The sequence below is a fragment of the Encephalitozoon romaleae genome, chromosome IX (genome assembly GCF_000280035.1).
Source record: "Encephalitozoon romaleae SJ-2008 chromosome IX, partial sequence".
Taxonomy (NCBI): Eukaryota; Fungi; Microsporidia; family Unikaryonidae; genus Encephalitozoon; species Encephalitozoon romaleae.
The window spans coordinates 16149-32677 of NW_008806272.1; the positions used below are offsets into that span (position 1 = coordinate 16149).

The 16529-nt window shown below is 40.5% G+C and overlaps 16 protein-coding genes and 1 non-coding gene across 17 annotated transcripts; 6 read left to right on the forward strand and 11 right to left on the reverse strand.

Annotated features, from left to right (window-relative positions):
- Nucleotides 1-34: 34 nt before the first annotated feature.
- Nucleotides 35-964, forward strand: EROM_090710 (replication factor C; the record flags this gene model as incomplete). The annotated part of the gene is made up of 1 exon (XM_009266910.1): nt 35-964. One exon carries the CDS (start codon nt 35-37, stop codon nt 962-964), a length of 930 nt encoding a protein of 309 aa, XP_009265185.1.
- Nucleotides 965-990: 26 nt separating this feature from the next.
- On the reverse strand, nt 991-1431 carry EROM_090720 (hypothetical protein; the record flags this gene model as incomplete). The annotated part of the gene is made up of 1 exon (XM_009266911.1): nt 991-1431. The coding sequence occupies one exon, from the start codon at nt 1429-1431 to the stop codon at nt 991-993; it is 441 nt and encodes a 146-aa protein (XP_009265186.1).
- A 94-nt stretch (nt 1432-1525) lies between these two features.
- Nucleotides 1526-1912, forward strand: EROM_090730 (40S ribosomal protein S15A; the record flags this gene model as incomplete). Its single annotated transcript, XM_009266912.1, has 1 exon — nt 1526-1912. The coding sequence occupies one exon, from the start codon at nt 1526-1528 to the stop codon at nt 1910-1912; it is 387 nt and encodes a 128-aa protein (XP_009265187.1).
- A 25-nt stretch (nt 1913-1937) lies between these two features.
- On the reverse strand, nt 1938-4022 carry EROM_090740 (DNA replication licensing factor Mcm7; the record flags this gene model as incomplete). Its single annotated transcript, XM_009266913.1, has 1 exon — nt 1938-4022. The coding sequence occupies one exon, from the start codon at nt 4020-4022 to the stop codon at nt 1938-1940; it is 2085 nt and encodes a 694-aa protein (XP_009265188.1).
- Nucleotides 4023-4168: 146 nt separating this feature from the next.
- On the reverse strand, nt 4169-4618 carry EROM_090750 (translation initiation factor 5A-like protein; the record flags this gene model as incomplete). Its single annotated transcript, XM_009266914.1, has 1 exon — nt 4169-4618. The coding sequence occupies one exon, from the start codon at nt 4616-4618 to the stop codon at nt 4169-4171; it is 450 nt and encodes a 149-aa protein (XP_009265189.1).
- Nucleotides 4619-4678: 60 nt separating this feature from the next.
- Nucleotides 4679-4975, reverse strand: EROM_090760 (glutaredoxin; the record flags this gene model as incomplete). Its single annotated transcript, XM_009266915.1, has 1 exon — nt 4679-4975. The coding sequence occupies one exon, from the start codon at nt 4973-4975 to the stop codon at nt 4679-4681; it is 297 nt and encodes a 98-aa protein (XP_009265190.1).
- Nucleotides 4976-5008: 33 nt separating this feature from the next.
- Nucleotides 5009-6274, reverse strand: EROM_090770 (nonsense-mediated mRNA decay protein; the record flags this gene model as incomplete). The annotated part of the gene is made up of 1 exon (XM_009266916.1): nt 5009-6274. One exon carries the CDS (start codon nt 6272-6274, stop codon nt 5009-5011), a length of 1266 nt encoding a protein of 421 aa, XP_009265191.1.
- A 41-nt stretch (nt 6275-6315) lies between these two features.
- Nucleotides 6316-7596, reverse strand: EROM_090780 (TIP49-like DNA helicase; the record flags this gene model as incomplete). Its single annotated transcript, XM_009266917.1, has 1 exon — nt 6316-7596. The coding sequence occupies one exon, from the start codon at nt 7594-7596 to the stop codon at nt 6316-6318; it is 1281 nt and encodes a 426-aa protein (XP_009265192.1).
- A 129-nt stretch (nt 7597-7725) lies between these two features.
- Nucleotides 7726-7798, forward strand: EROM_090790. The gene has a single exon. It is a non-coding gene; the product is annotated as a tRNA-Arg (tRNA).
- Nucleotides 7799-7843: 45 nt separating this feature from the next.
- On the reverse strand, nt 7844-8578 carry EROM_090800 (hypothetical protein; the record flags this gene model as incomplete). The annotated part of the gene is made up of 1 exon (XM_009266918.1): nt 7844-8578. The coding sequence occupies one exon, from the start codon at nt 8576-8578 to the stop codon at nt 7844-7846; it is 735 nt and encodes a 244-aa protein (XP_009265193.1).
- A 206-nt stretch (nt 8579-8784) lies between these two features.
- Nucleotides 8785-9027, reverse strand: EROM_090810 (hypothetical protein; the record flags this gene model as incomplete). Its single annotated transcript, XM_009266919.1, has 1 exon — nt 8785-9027. The coding sequence occupies one exon, from the start codon at nt 9025-9027 to the stop codon at nt 8785-8787; it is 243 nt and encodes an 80-aa protein (XP_009265194.1).
- A 241-nt stretch (nt 9028-9268) lies between these two features.
- On the forward strand, nt 9269-10048 carry EROM_090820 (U2 small nuclear RNA auxillary factor; the record flags this gene model as incomplete). Its single annotated transcript, XM_009266920.1, has 1 exon — nt 9269-10048. One exon carries the CDS (start codon nt 9269-9271, stop codon nt 10046-10048), a length of 780 nt encoding a protein of 259 aa, XP_009265195.1.
- A 156-nt stretch (nt 10049-10204) lies between these two features.
- Nucleotides 10205-10690, forward strand: EROM_090830 (hypothetical protein; the record flags this gene model as incomplete). The annotated part of the gene is made up of 1 exon (XM_009266921.1): nt 10205-10690. One exon carries the CDS (start codon nt 10205-10207, stop codon nt 10688-10690), a length of 486 nt encoding a protein of 161 aa, XP_009265196.1.
- Nucleotides 10691-10748: 58 nt separating this feature from the next.
- Nucleotides 10749-14042, reverse strand: EROM_090840 (phospholipid-transporting ATPase; the record flags this gene model as incomplete). The annotated part of the gene is made up of 1 exon (XM_009266922.1): nt 10749-14042. One exon carries the CDS (start codon nt 14040-14042, stop codon nt 10749-10751), a length of 3294 nt encoding a protein of 1097 aa, XP_009265197.1.
- Nucleotides 14043-14233: 191 nt separating this feature from the next.
- On the forward strand, nt 14234-14845 carry EROM_090850 (GTP-binding protein; the record flags this gene model as incomplete). Its single annotated transcript, XM_009266923.1, has 1 exon — nt 14234-14845. The coding sequence occupies one exon, from the start codon at nt 14234-14236 to the stop codon at nt 14843-14845; it is 612 nt and encodes a 203-aa protein (XP_009265198.1).
- Nucleotides 14846-14934: 89 nt separating this feature from the next.
- EROM_090860 (hypothetical protein) lies at nt 14935-15789 on the reverse strand (the record flags this gene model as incomplete). Its single annotated transcript, XM_009266924.1, has 1 exon — nt 14935-15789. One exon carries the CDS (start codon nt 15787-15789, stop codon nt 14935-14937), a length of 855 nt encoding a protein of 284 aa, XP_009265199.1.
- Nucleotides 15790-15869: 80 nt separating this feature from the next.
- Nucleotides 15870-16503, reverse strand: EROM_090870 (hypothetical protein; the record flags this gene model as incomplete). Its single annotated transcript, XM_009266925.1, has 2 exons — nt 15870-16323; nt 16400-16503. The coding sequence occupies 2 exons, from the start codon at nt 16501-16503 to the stop codon at nt 15870-15872; spliced, it is 558 nt and encodes a 185-aa protein (XP_009265200.1).
- Between the last annotated feature and the right edge of the window lie 26 nt (nt 16504-16529).

Consider the following 16529-nt stretch of genomic DNA (forward strand, 5'->3'; position numbering starts at 1 on the left):
CAGACAATTATCAAGAAGTAATTGCATAGCCCTGATGGACTTGCTTGTGAACAAATATCGTCCAAATGGGGTCCAGGACATAGTTGGAAACCATACAACAATAGAACTTATCGCACTTATTATTGAGAGTAGAGATATGCCACATCTATTGCTTTCAGGTCCTCCAGGAACAGGAAAGACAACCTGTGCAAAGATACTTGCAAGAAAGCTCCTACCTAATAAGGAGGGATTATTAGAACTGAATGCATCAGATGAAAGAGGAATAGACACTGTCAGAACTACCATTAAAAGTTTTGCTCAGAGAAGAATCAAGGACTGCGGGTTCAAGATTATAATCTTGGACGAAGCAGATTCTATGACTGCAACTGCCCAGCAGGCAATGCGTAGGGTGATGGAGATACATAGCTCGGAATGCAGATTCATCTTGATCTGCAATACGCTCACAAAGATATTTGAACCTATTCAGAGTAGATGTGCAATACTAATGTTTGAAAGAATAGACCATTCTACGATTCTTGGAAGATTAAGGGAGATATCTAACGATGAAGGTATCAAGATAAACCGTGAAGCTCTTGATCTTATTGTTGAACTCAGCGATGGAGACATGAGGCAGTCCTTAAACATTCTTCAAGCATGTATTAACTCTTCAGAGACAATAGATCAAAATCGTATAGTTAAGATAATAGGGCTTCCGTCTCCAAAAAGAATTGAAAAGGTTTTGGAAAAGCTTATGGAGAATAATGTTGAAGAAGCCTTAGAGATGTTTGACAAAATCTGGGATGAGAAGTTCGATCCCCTAGATTTGATAGGCTCATTTTTCAAAGCTGCAAAGAATATGGAGAACTACGATCTACTTAAAGTAATCGGACTAGCAAATCTAAGAATATCTGAAGGCGTTAACTCAAGACTTCAGTTCTATGGAATGTTTCATGACATCCTTAACATGGGAAGTAAGAGATTATAAATCTCATCTAAGTTTATTTGGTGTTTCTAAAGGAAGTACTTTTCTATTTGAGTCGGATCCTTATCTAGGACAATAATATTTTTCCCTAGTGCCTTTTTACAATCATCTTGTTTACAACAGACAAATCTTATATCAAACCCTTTTGTCTCTGGAAGCTCAGCCAGGTCGTCCACGCTCCCTAAGAAGAAGAAATAGGTCACCAATGGATCGTCAATGCCATATCTTTCAAAGAAATCGCCATCTCTCTGAACTACATCATATACAACCATATTCTTGTATGTAACTTTGTAGGTCTCAAGGGTCGGAACAGTCTTTCCATTGATCCCCATCAATGCATTGAGTGTTCTTGTTTTTCCTGTTCCACGGGGGCCAACAAACTTTATGGCCTTTGTGCTTCTTCTTGTGAAAAGATGTGCTGCAATTCTAATAAGAATGGCAAGTATGACAACGAAAAAAAGAAAGAACATGGGTAACAATACATCTGGATTATTCATTACTTTTCAGCCTAGTGTTTTGGTACCAGGGAGCAACAATTATCCAGAGAAAATTTTGCCCCTTGAAATGAGCGCGGCATTGGCTAACATGTGCAAGGCTATCAACAACGCCAGTAGGGCAGGAAAAAGACAGCTCCTTTTGAGGTTTTCGACAGAAGAAATGCGCAAGTTTCTTTTTCAGATGCTGAAATATGGCTATATCTCAGGGTTTTCTCACATACATGACAAGAGAAATGGAAAAAGCATCATCGACCTGAATGGCAGGCTCAACAGATGTGGAGCCATCTCCCCTAATTATATAGTCAAAAGAAATGGAATTGAGAACTTCAGGGCAAGACTCCTGCCTGCTAGGCAGTTCGGGCACGTCCTGTTCAACACATCAAAGGGCATTCTTGACCATAAGGAGTGCTTGGAAGAAAATGTCGGTGGGAAAATCCTTGGGTATTTCTATTAAAACTTATTTCTTTTCATGGTGCCTTTTAATTAAAAATAACCAGCTCTTCATTATTTCTGATCCAGATTCCACATGAGGCAAAATCGGAGATAACATCTTCAACTTCGCTAGAACTGTATTTGCTCTTTGTGGCCTCCCACAAATGTGTCAGTCTCACATACTTTCTGTTTCCTTCTTCGATGGCAAGAGAAAGAATGAGATTGTATATTTCCCTCTTACTGGATACCTCTTCTTTCTTTTTCTTTGGAAGAGGAATCCTTGTCACATCCATAAGCCTTAGTGCTTCGTTGATATCTTCTTCACTCACCTCTGTAGAAAGCCGAAGTCTACAGTGTGCAAGACTTAGCCTAATGAGTGACAGAAGATATCTAGGCGTTACATAAGGGTTTTCCTTCCTAGCCTTTACATATGCATCCGTCAGCCTACTTGAAAGATGAGAAGGGAGTATAGGATCTATTTTCTTTGCTTCGTCGATAATCCCTCGGATTTCATCATAAGGGATCGATTCAGGCTCTTCTTGTAGATGGAGAGATGTAATGTGATTGGCAAGGCTTTCATCCCTCTCCAGATTGGGTTCATCCCGGAGAATGGCAACAACATCAAATCTTGAAAGAAGAGCGCATGGAAGTCCGATATTATGTTCAACACTCTGCTTTATATCATACCTTCCCCGAACGGGGTTGGCTGCTCCAAGAACACAGCACCTTGCATTCAAACTTGTATTAATTCCTGCTTTGCTAATAGACACGCTTTGCTGTTCCATAACTTCATGGATGCTAATCCTATCCACCTCATTCATTTTATCCAACTCGTCTATACAGCATATCCCTCCATCAGCAAGAACCAAGGCCCCACCTTCAAGAATCATCTCCCCAGTTATCTGGTCCTTAGTCACACTCGCTGTAAGACCGACACCACTAGACCCCTTTCCTGTCGTATACACACCCCTCCTGCTTATCTTTACACACGTCTTCAAGAGCTGGCTCTTTGCAATCCCCGGGTCTCCTACAAGCAATACATTTATGTCTCCCCTTATCTTCATTCCATCTTCGCGAACTCTCCCAGGTGCTCCTACAAGCATCAGAAGCAAAATCTTCTTTATGTCTTCCATTCCAAAAATCTCTGGTGCTATCGATCTTACCATTTGCTCCACAGGATACTCTTTTATTTCCTTATTGATATTGAGTGCCTTAGTCCCAATCCTTTCGATGCTAGTGGTATAAAGATAAATGTCGGCAAGTAGCCCAGCTTTCAGCTTCTTTATCCCATAATATGGCTTTGGCATAAATACTCCTCCAGCCACAATTACATCCCCAGGCCTGCATTTCTCTGCTAGGGAAGAATAGCATTCCATCACCAGTGTCCTTGGAATACATCCGCGTGGAATGTCCCCAGTTAGCTCCTGTATATAAACAGTTTGATGTTTGATGAACTTCGATCCTCTGGTTACAAGAATTAAAGTTCCCCGGACATTTCTGATTCTACACTTCTCGCTTCCACATTCCTCAAGGAGATCAAATACATCGCCATCCACCTGCTGATATGTCTCGGCTCCGCAGTTCTCACATATATAAGTTGCAACCTTGATGCTTGGCTTCACTTGACTAACCTTTGTAACAATCCCACTTACTCGAACCAAAGACCCAATATGCATGGATCTCAGTTCCCGGACAGAATACACTTTGGTGTTTCTTCTTGGCTTCAGCACTAATGAGTACCTTCTTAACAAAAATGAAGGAAATACATCCGTGGCCTTCTTCTCTGGGAATCTTTCCTTGAGCCTTGAAACTCTATGGTAAAAGAAGACATCCTCAGGCTCCTCTCCTACAGCAATCTCTCCACTATCAAGGAGAATCTCATCTATCACCATATATAGAAGATTTATATAAGACATTCCATTTCCTTCAATCCTATTCACAAGCCCACTCTCGTCATATACCGCTATATCTTCCATATCAATCTCAACACACCCCTTGGATTCTCTAAGCCTATTGACATAGGTAAGCTCCCCATCTTCCTCATGGAAAAGCAGGAACTTCTCTAGCCTATCCTTATCCAATTGGTAATCGATTGATGTTTCAAACCTCCGTAGTTCGCTAACTTGATTCATCCCTAGGGATATAAAGAAAAAGATAAATCATTGAAGACTAAAGCTGATTCAGAAGAAGTTTTATTGAAATTCCCTATAAGGATTGTCAACAAAATTGACTTCACACCGGGTCATCTTTCTGCGAGTGGCCCAAGAAACCTTGCAAATTACCTAATGGATTCGAGTTTATAAAAGTCAGGTAGTACCCTTAAGGAAAGATCAAAACTCTCATTACTAGATCCCTCAACAGTTTGGACAATCTTGCTGATATCCTCAGGACTCATCTTCCCTGCAACATCAATGGAATCAAATGATCCATTACTGTCCGAAAACGTTATACTAGTCCCGCTAATATCAATAAGCTTCAGCTGGACCTTTTCGGGCCTACACACAATAATGGAATCGTTTCCAGTGTATATCCCTTTATGGTTTGACCCAGTGCAGAGAATCTTTGATGAAATAGTTGTCTTGGCTGCTCCATGCTTTCCATTTTTCACAGAAGATGTGTCAATGACCTGTGCAGACCTCAGCTGGCCATTAACGTCAACCTTTATATAATTTCCAGGTCTTATATCCTTAGGACTGGTAGGTGTTTCCTCAAATCTTAGCTTTTCCATCCCGGGGTCACCTAATTTTTCCTTTTTTGCTTCAAAAAAATAAAATAAACCACAAGACTTTTATTCCTTTCCAGAGCCAAATGCATCAAGAAATTCCTTTGTTGTCACATACTTCCTCAAGTCACTTGCTCCCCCAATAAATTTCTTATTGAGAAAGATCTTAGGAAACGTGGGAAACTTATATTCTTCCTCTATCTCCTTCGAAAGCTCTTCATTCTCAGTGTTCTTGATCTCATCAAACTCAATTTTCCATTCATTCAATGTTTTTACAGCATCCAAACAAAATGGGCATCCTCTCTTAGAAACCACTAAATTCGCATTTCGACTCAGAGCCTTCTCCAATTCTCCTTTCTTCATTCTAGCCCTTGACGCTGAAAATTATTATATCCTTCAGCTGATCTTGAATGTTTTTATTTCCTTAATAATACCTTCTTCCTCTCTAATCGTGCAAAGCCCTTCAATCATTTCCTTATCTTTCTCAACATCCTCGACAAACAACCTGTACTCCATTTTGTTCTCATTGGCTATGTCTATCTTCCATACAACATCATTCCTTGGCATCTTCCGTACAAGAACCACCTCCGGCTTATCCGCACACTCAACAGTTAGGTTCAGATGACGGAGATCATATCCTAGCATTTCATCGTCCTCTTCTACATTTCCAAGATGGAATCGTGCCTCAGAAAACTCGTTTTGGTTAGATGTCACAGTAAGATCGTATCCTATTCCTTCTCTTCTTCTGCTATTCTTCATTACAACAGTGTACCTTGTGAAGTCTTTCGAGCTCATAAGTATTCTGAATTCATCGTGGTTGCTCCAATAAAATGACCCTGCAATCTTTACGCTCTTCATAGCATTCACATCAAAGAGAACAATACTTGTAGCTATCTTCTGGATAACCGCCAGGCTTCCAATTCCGAGGCTCTGTTTAACCTTTTCCCCAACAACAACCAGATCATCCTTGCACAACGGAGCAATTTCAACAGAATAGCTAAACTTGTAGTTACATTTGCTAGTATGAACGTCTTTGCTTATCAACCTTTCAGACATCTTGGTTCTAACAGGAAGAACATTTTGTAGAAAGTTCACCATTCTTATTGCTGCATTTCTATCAACATAATAGAAGTCTAGTCCCTCCTTCCTTTGCTTTATATTGCTGGTGTCCTCATATGCACTATTTTTGAGAACAAGATGCTCCAAATATATCATCATCCTCTTATGTCTACCTTTGTGCCTTACTTGCACCAAACTGTTCCAGAACTGCTTTGCTTCTACCTTTGCACAGTCCGGGCATTGCATATTCCTAATAACATATTTCATTTCCAAAGGCTGTTCTATCCCGCACTCCCTGATAGTAAGTCCTATCATAATCCTCTTTGAATTGGGTTCAGTATAGATAAAATTCGAATCGACAATGCAGAGCCCATTGAGCGTTTTATTCTTCTTTATTAAGAACAATAGAAACTCCTTCGACCCCCAAGAGAACTCCATCCAGCTTTTCGGCGGTTGAAGATAACGCTCACACCCCCTACATCGCTCTACAGAAAGGCTTCTCTTCACTTTTGTAGATATAGTAACCTCGGTAACTAAACATCTGTCACACATGTTCATCAGCCTTGGCTCAATAAGTATCCCACATTTACAGCATAGAATCATCCTAAGTAGGGTGAATAATTAAACTATTTAATCGTCCGAAATCAACAGTCGTGAAATAATTCATTCACCTCTTCTACATTTTGGATGGTAACACATCCTCCATATGTCTTCAGAAGAGGAATAAGACTTATGCAGTACCTCAATCCTTTTGAGATGCTTAGATTCACAAAAAAAGTAAGTGCATCGCCATCCATTTGCAATTCTTCTTCTTTTAACCTCATCTCGATAATCTTCATGTTAGACTCGTCTGTGTTCTTCTTCACAGTTATGATCATAATCCTATCTAGCAGATCCTTTGTAATTCCAAAAGGCCCAAGTAGCCCGTTACTCCCTTTTATTGGTGCCATTCCCCTATTAGAGGCAAATATCACTGTTGGGCTAAGAGGTGACTCAATGATCTTGTGAAGAAAGGTGAAGCATTCAACATCAAGTAGATGGACTTCATCAATAAAGAGAATCCCAGGAACAATCTCAGCGTTTCCCTTCTCTAGATACTCGTTCACCATTCTATTAACATCATTCCTCAGCCTTTCTGTTATCTCTGTCTTCTTAGGACTCAGTATCCGAAAGACAAGGGAAAGCATATCCTGCCCAGTAGGCTTGGCATTTGCCATATCCAAATCATGAAGCGTTACAGATTGGATCACCTCCTTTCTTTTCAAAACCTCTCCCTTAGGAATAGGAACATAGGTATCAGCCTCAAGATCAAAATCGTTCATATGAGCCTCACTTCTACCCAGTTTCTTAATAACCCCTGAATTGACCTCTATATAAACAACATCTCCATTGACTATTCTCTGTTTATCTATTTGTTCATAAAGTGATGATGCAAGTTTAAGCTTCTTGGACTCTTTACTTGTCTTCAAAGTAATAAATATCTCCTTAACTTTCTTAGAATAAGAGCTCAGTGGATTTTCTTCATCTAAAATCCGAAGCTCAACAATTTCCCCTTCATAGATATCTTTTAATTCTCTCATCCGAACTAGAATCGACCTTCTTAATGCTTCCTCAAGGACCTCAGTTTTCTTCACCTCGTTTGAGTACACCTCGCTGCCACTCATAGAAGTAAATGGCGTTCCAGGCCCAAGCTCCTCACTTATCCCAACAGCAAGAGCCGTCTTTCCACATCCGGCAGGCCCAGATATAAGCACAGCTCTCCCAGACATTCTCTTTGTTTTGACCATCTCTACTATGAGCCCTGCTGCTTCCCGTGCATCCTCTTGCCCAATAACAGCATTTGGCTTCTCAATAGGTCTTCCAAAGATATCTAATCCCAGAGACTTTACATGGCTATGTATTGCTATGTTACTACTCTTAACCATCCTGGGGATAGTGTTTAACAGCCCAATGTATCTTTTTAATTACAGACCCCGCAAGAGTCTGAATCTGGATACACCCTGCCCAGAGCCCAGTTCCTGTAGCTCAGTCGGTAGAGCGCGGCTCTCCTAAAGCTGAGGTCGTGGGTTCAAGTCCCACCAGGAACGTCTTTTTGTTTTTGTACCCTCCAATCGTCTAAATCTGTTTATTATTAAAGACGGCCTATCTAAATAATATCTAGGATCTGTAGTCTCATGGATAGAAAGAAATAGGAAACTCATCGAAGTCTACCTTCATTAAATCCATCAGTATCATTTTCAAGATATCTGTGTCCGTATCAAGCATTTCACTTGGTCTTCTTATTATCAAAGGCCCAAACTGTCTATATATTTCATCAATATCCACTTCATTTTCCCCAGTGTTTGTTTCGATTGCAAGGAAAATATTTTTCAATGACTTAAGAAACATTCTGTTTGGATCACTTAGCACAAAAGGAATCCTAGGAATTATTATCTCTTTCCTCTCATCATCTTTGTTTTTATATGCTTCTATAACTCTTTTTCGGACGTTGAGCGGAATGATGTTCTTCAGATTCTCCTCTACATAGATCTTGAAACCCATTCCAACATCCTTTGGGTGTACAGAAGGATAGTCTATCTTTTCATTCAATTCAAGCAGCTTGACACAGTTATTCACGTTCTCTTCCGACTCGGAGCTGATGAATATCCCCTTCACTTTCCATCCATTCTTCTCTATATATCCCATTGCAGAAAACACAGATTCATTGATAAATGTATCTGCTCCAAACATGTCCCCGCAGCAGCACATCTCTCCGATAAACCTTAATATTTGAGCCCTTTTCCCAGTAGGTGGCCTTTCCCCTTCAATAGCACTATTGCATGCTTCACTCAAGTTCTCGGCCTCCACTGTGCAAAGAGACTCGTAAAGAATCTTCTTCGATCCCTTATTGCCATTTGTTGTGCCCATCAGAGACTGCGATCTCATCTATTTTAAATCTATTCTGACCAATCAAACTTCTAACACCATAATAAAAGGAGTTCCAAAAAGCTTCAAAAGAAGTCACAGTCCAACATCCTGTACTATAATTATTTTATTCTTGAGTAATAAAATCATCTTATGTGCCTTGAGGCCCAAGACCTAAGGGTAGGCCTGGCAAATAGTGTTTTCGACAGCTACTCTATTCTAAGGCTTTTGTGTATATTCAGAATCCTTTCCACCGCTTCATCTCTATCTTTCCCATGTTCTGTAGAGTCTTCATTAAATCTCCAAGTCCTTCTTTCATCCAATCTCTTATTCTCATAGTCGAAGATTCTATGCCCTAAGAATTCCAGTATCAGATGGGCCTCCTCCATTCCAACACCATTAAAAGCTCTGGAAATCCCAATTTCTTTAATGTTCTCTATCCTGAACCTCATGCTTGGATACACAAAAGCATCTTTTATATTTTCGATCGGCCTTATACATCTTCATAGCACATTCCGAAGAACAATATGCTTGCCAGGGATATACTCGCAGAATACTTCTGCATAGCTTTCCTTGGCCAAGATTGTAACAGAAATCTTCACTTTATCCTCCATAAGGCCTTTGAAGGGAGGTATTTTGGAGCCTATATCAAATGGCAACAGAATTCACTAGCTGGGGATCCCTGGAACAGAAATGGTTGCAGGAAGAGATGTGTGTATTTTTTACTCAAAAACAAATGGATGCAGATATGGACTTGAGTGCACAAAGGCACATCGGATTCCTGCAAGAAGCAAGGTCGTTGTTGTAAAGAACATGTATTTGTATCCTAAGAATGATCCAGATTCTAAGTTGGACAACGAGGCGGTGCAGATACATCTTGATCTTTTCTACGAAGATTGGTTTTCTGAGGTGTCCATGAAGTACGGGGCCGTTAGAATGCTTGCAATTGCTTCCAATAGCTCTCTTCAGCTCTTAGGAAACATTTACATTGAGTTTGAGGACGAAAAGGCATCTCTGAGGTGCATAGAAGATATTGGAAAGAGATACTACAGTGGAAAGAGGATAGTTGTAGAGCTTGGGAACTGTTATAGAATAAGTGATGGAGTATGCACCGATTATGAGAAAGGCTTATGCGGAAAAGGAGAACGGTGTGGATTCATACATGTTGCAAAAGTGACTGAGAGCCTTATGGAAGAGCTGTTTGCCTCGCAAGAGTTACTGTATACGCAAATGGACTCCATGGGAAAATGTAAGACGTCCGATGGAGGAAAGGTTACGGGACAAGGAAAGCGGGCAGAAAGATCTGTGGAAGATGGAAACAATAGTGGAGATTATCGTATGAGTAGAAGAAGGCTAGGAGGTCAGGGGGACTGTATCAAAAGAGTAAGGGAAGCGTCTAATGGAAGCTTTGGGAGATACGGGTGGAGTGATAAGGACTCTAGAAGTAGAATGTATTACTACAGAAGAAATTAAATTTTTATACAATATCTTCCTTTAGTGTAGTAGAGAGCAAATATTTTAATAAAAATATGAAAAAAAAGTTTGCCCTATTGAATGAATATAACAAAAGTTAGAGCAAGTATTCTGTCCTTTTTCTGTCTGTATGCTCTGGCATCAGCATCCGTTGATATGGATAACCTACGGGAGGCTGCAAGCATAGTCAGAAGTGTGGATATTGAAGGGTTCTGTGATCTTTGCAACATGGATCTTGAGCTCATATCCCCTGATGTTATGGAGGCTCTTAAGACAAACAAGTTAATCAAGAAGCTCGACCTGTCAAGCAATAAATTGAAAGAGCTACCCTCTGATATTGGAGCCCTGAACTGGCTTGTGGAACTTGATCTCTCCAACAATGAAATAGGAAAGATCCCCGAAGAGATGAATGATATGAAGAGCTTGGAAGTGCTTAACTTGTCAAACAACAAGCTAACATCATTTCCATGGAAGGTTTTGAGGCTTGGTAGGACCGGGACATTGAAAAGTTTGGATCTCAGAGGGAATCCTCTATACAGGATATATCATACTGCTTTCGGAAGGTTTTTCTTAAGGCTATTCTACGGCGATATTGTCAAAACAGGATACGATGTTGAGGAGACAACCAAGTGTTCTGATTAAACTTCTTTAATTAAGTTGTATTTATTGATAGCTATATTAACTAGCATTATGAGTGGACTTACACCAAAACTTCTAGCTTTGAGTATGTTGGGGGGCTCATATACTTTATCCAAAGCTTCTGAATTACACTAACTAGTATTGCAAGGGTGTTTACAACAGCAATCTTCAGTAAGAAAAGGTAGAAAGGCTTCTGATATCTCAAAAGCCCTTTCCTAAGAATAAAATAGATGACATATATGGCAAGAGACATTCCAGAGGATACAAAGACCATCGATGTCATCCTAGTGGTTGTTAGTATCACCATTAGAAGCTCATTGATGATCAGACTTGTGAAAGTTAAGGTCGAGATGATGAAAAACTCCTGTTTCAGCAGATAGAATGTTATCATCATGATTGTTCCTTGATAGAACGATATCAGGATCCACACAGAAAAGTGCCTATAAGAGAGAAGCTTGTTCTCCGTAAGCTCTTTGTAGAGCTCTGGAAATTTCACAACAACGCTTCTACTTATGTCACTAGAGCAGATAATTGAGAATATAGGAAGAAAGGTGTAAACAGTTATAAACATCATGAGGAGCTCTCCTCTAAATAGACCTACAGGGACAAAGTATATGAGAGAACAGAAAATCGCTTGAATTACCGTCAGCGTAAGCCCTCGATGTATTATCAGATGTGCTATCTTTGCTGTCCTTTGGTAGGAATTCCTCCCGTGCCAGAAGAGAAGATCTGAAACGTGGGAGAACTTGTTGATACTAAAGTCTGCTGCCAGGGATGCCTGATTACCTTCCTTTCCAACTATTCCTATTCCTACGTTTGCTTCCGTTATCATTGAAACGTCGTTCCCTCCATCTCCAATACAGCAAACACATTTCTTTGTTTTGTTTTTCAATTCCCTCGCAATAGCAGCCTTTTGAGTGGGTGTGTATCTGCATCCAACAACGGCCTCTAGCCCAGAAGCTATCTCAATGAATTCGTCCATACAGCTTTCAACCACAAACGATAAGCTTTGCCCATCAATAACCAAGGAGTTATATCCAGATCCACGCAGCAGATCAAGCTTTGCTTTAACCTCCCCGGCGGAGCTTGCATTACTAATAACCAAGTATGTAGTGCCCCTATGGAAAATTCTAGAAGACCTTGCAATCGAAATAGCTGTCTCTATCTTATCCCCAGTAAGCATCCAAACCTTCATTTCTGCATTCCTCAGGTTTTCAAGCGTAATCTTAACATCGTCTTGAAGCTTGTCTTCAACACCTGTTATTCCAAGAACGTTCATATTATTTTCGATAATCCCCATTGCTTTGCTCATGGCTTCAGCCCTGTCAATTAGGCTTATCCACGCCTTATTATACATATCCTCAAAAGACTCAAATTCCTTTTTGCTGAGAATCTTCTTTGCTATAACAAGTGTTCTTAAACCATCTCGGGCCATATTGTCTGCTTCTTCCTCAACCCAGTCGTTCCCTTTTATTATCCCTTTCATAACTGCATCGGCACCTTTCAAGAAAAATATGACTTCTTCGTTATACCTCACTATGATCCCCATCCTTTTTGTCTCACTAGTAAACGGGAAAGTGTAGAGCACCTGATACTCCTGCTCATCATTCAGGGGGTCCCTTATAATTATCCGAGACCTATCCCTTCGGTACAACTTCATTCCGACACATTCTGTCCACTGAACAATTGCAACCTCATCAGGACTTGATGCTTGGTAGCTTATCTCGTTCTCAGAAATGACAGGAGTAACATTATGGCACACACTGAGTGCTTGCACCAAGTCATACACCCTTGCATTGATATCCTTCTTCACTCGGGAAAACACTCTCTTTCCATCACTTCTACTGTTTAAGACCTTTGCAAGATTTTTGCTGATTTCTCTATTCAACTCTTTTGTGTAGCAAATCGTCCCAAGATGTATCTTCTTCATCTCCATCTCATTCTTGGTCAGTGTCCCTGTTTTGTCGGTAAGAAGGTAAGACACCCTTCCAAGCTCTTCTGGCAATCCGTTCGACCGCATCATTGCTCCCTCTATTCTTTCGTCTCCAGATATATATCTTCCATAGCAGTACCTTGCCCAGTCCACAGTGATTCTCAATGAAATAGGAATCACTGAAGAAAATAGGACAAGAAATCTAATAAATACAATGTCTGGTCTGGATGTAGCTCCTCGCATGTATGTAAATATCCCTGCAAGCAGCATACATCCAACCCCTAGAACCTTCATATATCCATTCAACTCGTTCTCAATCTTTCCTATCTTATTCCGAGGCTGAGACGTGTTGAGCATCGCCTTTGCATCCTTTCCGGTGTACACAACACATCCAAGAACCGAACATGTAGCAATAACAGTGTTCATCCAAAGCATATTTTCACAATCAAGCGGTTCTGTTATATTCTCTTTTCCATCTTCATCTCTTAAACTTACATCGGCCTCTTCAGTCTCTCTTCCCACGTTGCTTTCATTGCCCACTTCAAGTCCTTCTCCTGCTAATGCTTCAATAGAATCTTCATCATTTTCATTGGGACCTTCCCAACTCTCATGAAGAGATTCATTTTCTTCACTTCCTTCGACAGGAGAGGAATAGACCCAGGAAACATCTCGAGGCTTCTCACACACTCCAGAACCCTCCTCAGGCTTTCCAAAATCAACCTCTAAAAGCCTTTCCATCTGTCTAATAAATCCTTGCTCTTCTCCATCCTCCTCTTCAACTTCCTCGAGTTCATCCTTAGAAAACTTTCCAATCTTAATCTTTCCTGTAAACGAGTATATGCTCTTGTTTGGTTCTTCGGCAAGTATACTTAGCCTCTGGAGTTCGTCAAATCCTGCAGCCTGCATTCTTGGAATCGTCAGCTTCAGCTTCCAGTCAGTCTCCCCGTCCAATTGATCCGTCCTTACAAACACTTGTCCAGACACATCAGAAGTCTTGAGAAGAACCATATCTGCAGGTACTCTTTCGTTCTTCTCCAGCAGGATTAAATCTCCTACTTCTATCTTTGAACTAGGCACACGGACAAACCCTTGGCTTGTGAGTTTCGCATACAGTTGGCTGTTGGTAATCTTGTCTCTCTCATACCTCTTATAATCCTCTACTCCTTCTTTAAAAAGTGAAAATGCCAGAACCATTGCCCATGGCCCAACAGAGGCCACAAGAGATGATACAAGATACTCCTTTTTCAGCTGTGTCATGCACACAAAAAATAGAAATGTATTGAAGAAGTGACTGAACTGCAGCCTCAACACTGCAAAAATAAATGTATACCACTTGTACTTCTGATTCCTTATAATGTTGCGAGGATATCTTCTTCTCTGCTCTTTCGATATGTGCCGAAATCTCCCCATCAAATCCGTCATAACCCTTATTCTTGGGTTCCTATTATATCGATGTCAATTTTCTTTTATTTGTTCTTAAGGAGATCACATCACTCATTGGTTTGTTTTGATTCATCTCGAACAACATGCCGATATAAATCTTTCAATCACAGGGTATCGGGCACCTAGGTGTAAGAATCAATTGCAAATAACAGAAAAGCCCCTAATCGAAAATGGTTGCGCCACGGATAGACTACCGCTACAAGATAATTGTCTTAGGAGAGAGTGATGTGGGGAAGACGTGTCTTCTCCATAAGTATAAAGAAGATGACTTCAAGCAATCCCTAATGACAACCATCGGAGTGGACACTGTTTCCAAGAGCATAGTTCTGAATGGAAAGAACATCATGCTCAACATATGGGATACTGCAGGGCAGGAAAGGTTCTTCTCGATAACAAAAAGCTATTATAGAAATGCAGACGGAATACTCCTCATCTTTGACATCAGTGACGAGAGAACTTTCTCGTGTGTAGATAGATGGTTTGGACGTATAAGAGAGGAAACAGGAAATGTTCCTTTATTTCTTGTTGGGAACAAGAGGGATAAAGTAGACAGTGCTACATACCATGCAATGGAGGGCAATTTCAAGAGTAAGGCAGAAGAAATGAAGGCACGGTATTACACCACAAGCGCCAAGACGGGGGAGAATGTAAACAATATCTTTGAGGACATGGCTATGGTTCTTCTCAAGAAACAAGTATTAGGCCAGAAATGGGAGTCTGGAAACCTTTATAACAACCCTGTAAATGAGGTGAATAGAAAGACTAATAGCAGATGTTGTTGATGTAATGTGCTGGTGACGGTATACCCTGTACTTTTTAAATACCTATTACACTATTATAAAATCCTTTAGGCACCACCTTTTTTATTTCCTCATTTTCTTATCTCTACCAGCTCACTTTCCATTGCATCAAGCTCTCCTTTCCACTCAGAAACATATGCAACCTTTATTCCTCTTATTGCAGTCTCCATGGACACCTTTCCAACCACCACGTTAAACTTTATATCCCATATGCATACAACTCCTTCCATATCTGCAGAATACAAGTGTCTTCCACAGAAGCTTATATCCAGTCCTACAATCTTACTTTTATGATACCTCATGGTGACTGGTTCCATGTAACTCGTGTTACAACAGAATATGGTTCCATCGCTGCTTCCACAATATATGTTTGTCAAAAGTGGATCGGTGCACACCCTGCATATTCTCTCAGGCATGGAAATCTCTATTAACTTTTTACCTTTGCAATAGAGAGAAACCGTGTTGTCGAAAGATGTTACTAATACATCTCTTACCGAGTAATGTGCATTTGCCTTGTACACACTCTCAACATTCAGAGAATCCAACGAATACAGTGTCAATTTTGCCCTTTCCTGAAGCCCAAGCTTCCCATCTACTTCAGACAGTCTCCCATCGAACTTTCCAGTAACAACATAATCTTCATCTCTATTATAGACGATTATGGAGTCTTTGGAAAGAATAGCCATTTTCCCCTTTATGATGCCAACATCTATCACTTCTCCACTATATCCGAAGGTTTTTATAGGCTTAAATGGGGCAAGCTGATAGACTGTAAACCCCTTGTCATAAACATAGAGATACTTAGGAAACGGTGAACTCTGGATAGCAAATACCGTCTCTATGAGAATCATCTGCCGAGTATGAGGAAGCTTGAAGTCCCTCTTTGCATCTGTCTCTACCAATACAGTGGAGTCAAAGCTGACCATCTCACGGGTGGCAAGCAAAAAAATATATATAACCCAGAGAAAATAGTTAAAAACCGTTATGTTAAAAAAGCAAGACCTGTTTAATTGGAATCACTTCTCTTTCTACCGACCCTTCCAATGTTTGCCTTTTCATAGGCAGGCATTGCAAATAACTTCGACCCATTGATCTTCATGGTGTTGATCCTGTTCAATGCCTTCTCCTGTTCTTCACTGTTATCGTATTCTGCGAAGAGATAATTCTTTCCTTTATCCCCTCCAGATATCTTGCAGTTCCCCAAAAGAGAAGAAAGTTCGTCCTTGTTAGTATCCTCAGAAACTCCAGAAATATACACCTTCTTGCTTGAGACAATGACCCTTTCCTTCATCCTTTGGTCTCTCCTCTTTGCAAAATGCAAATCCCTGGATTCTCCAGCTACCAGAACTTGCCCTTGTCCATATGCTTTTTCAGTATCTTCAATGGTCTCAAACTCAACATACCCTACCTTGAGATCCTCATTCTTGGGCCTTCTTTGCTTACTAAGCTTAATGCCTGTTCTAAAAGTTAGTATCTGTCTCAAAATCCTCATCACAACTCAGTTTCACGAACCAAGGATGTTTTATCTTCACTTACATTTCTTTTCCATACTTCGGAAACGCCTCTAGTATGTCCTTCACAGTTACCCCTTTTGGGAGGTCAGGAATAGCCAGCTGGTTAGTCTTTCTTGTCGATTGCATCCTTTCTTTAGGGGCAAATTTTTCTT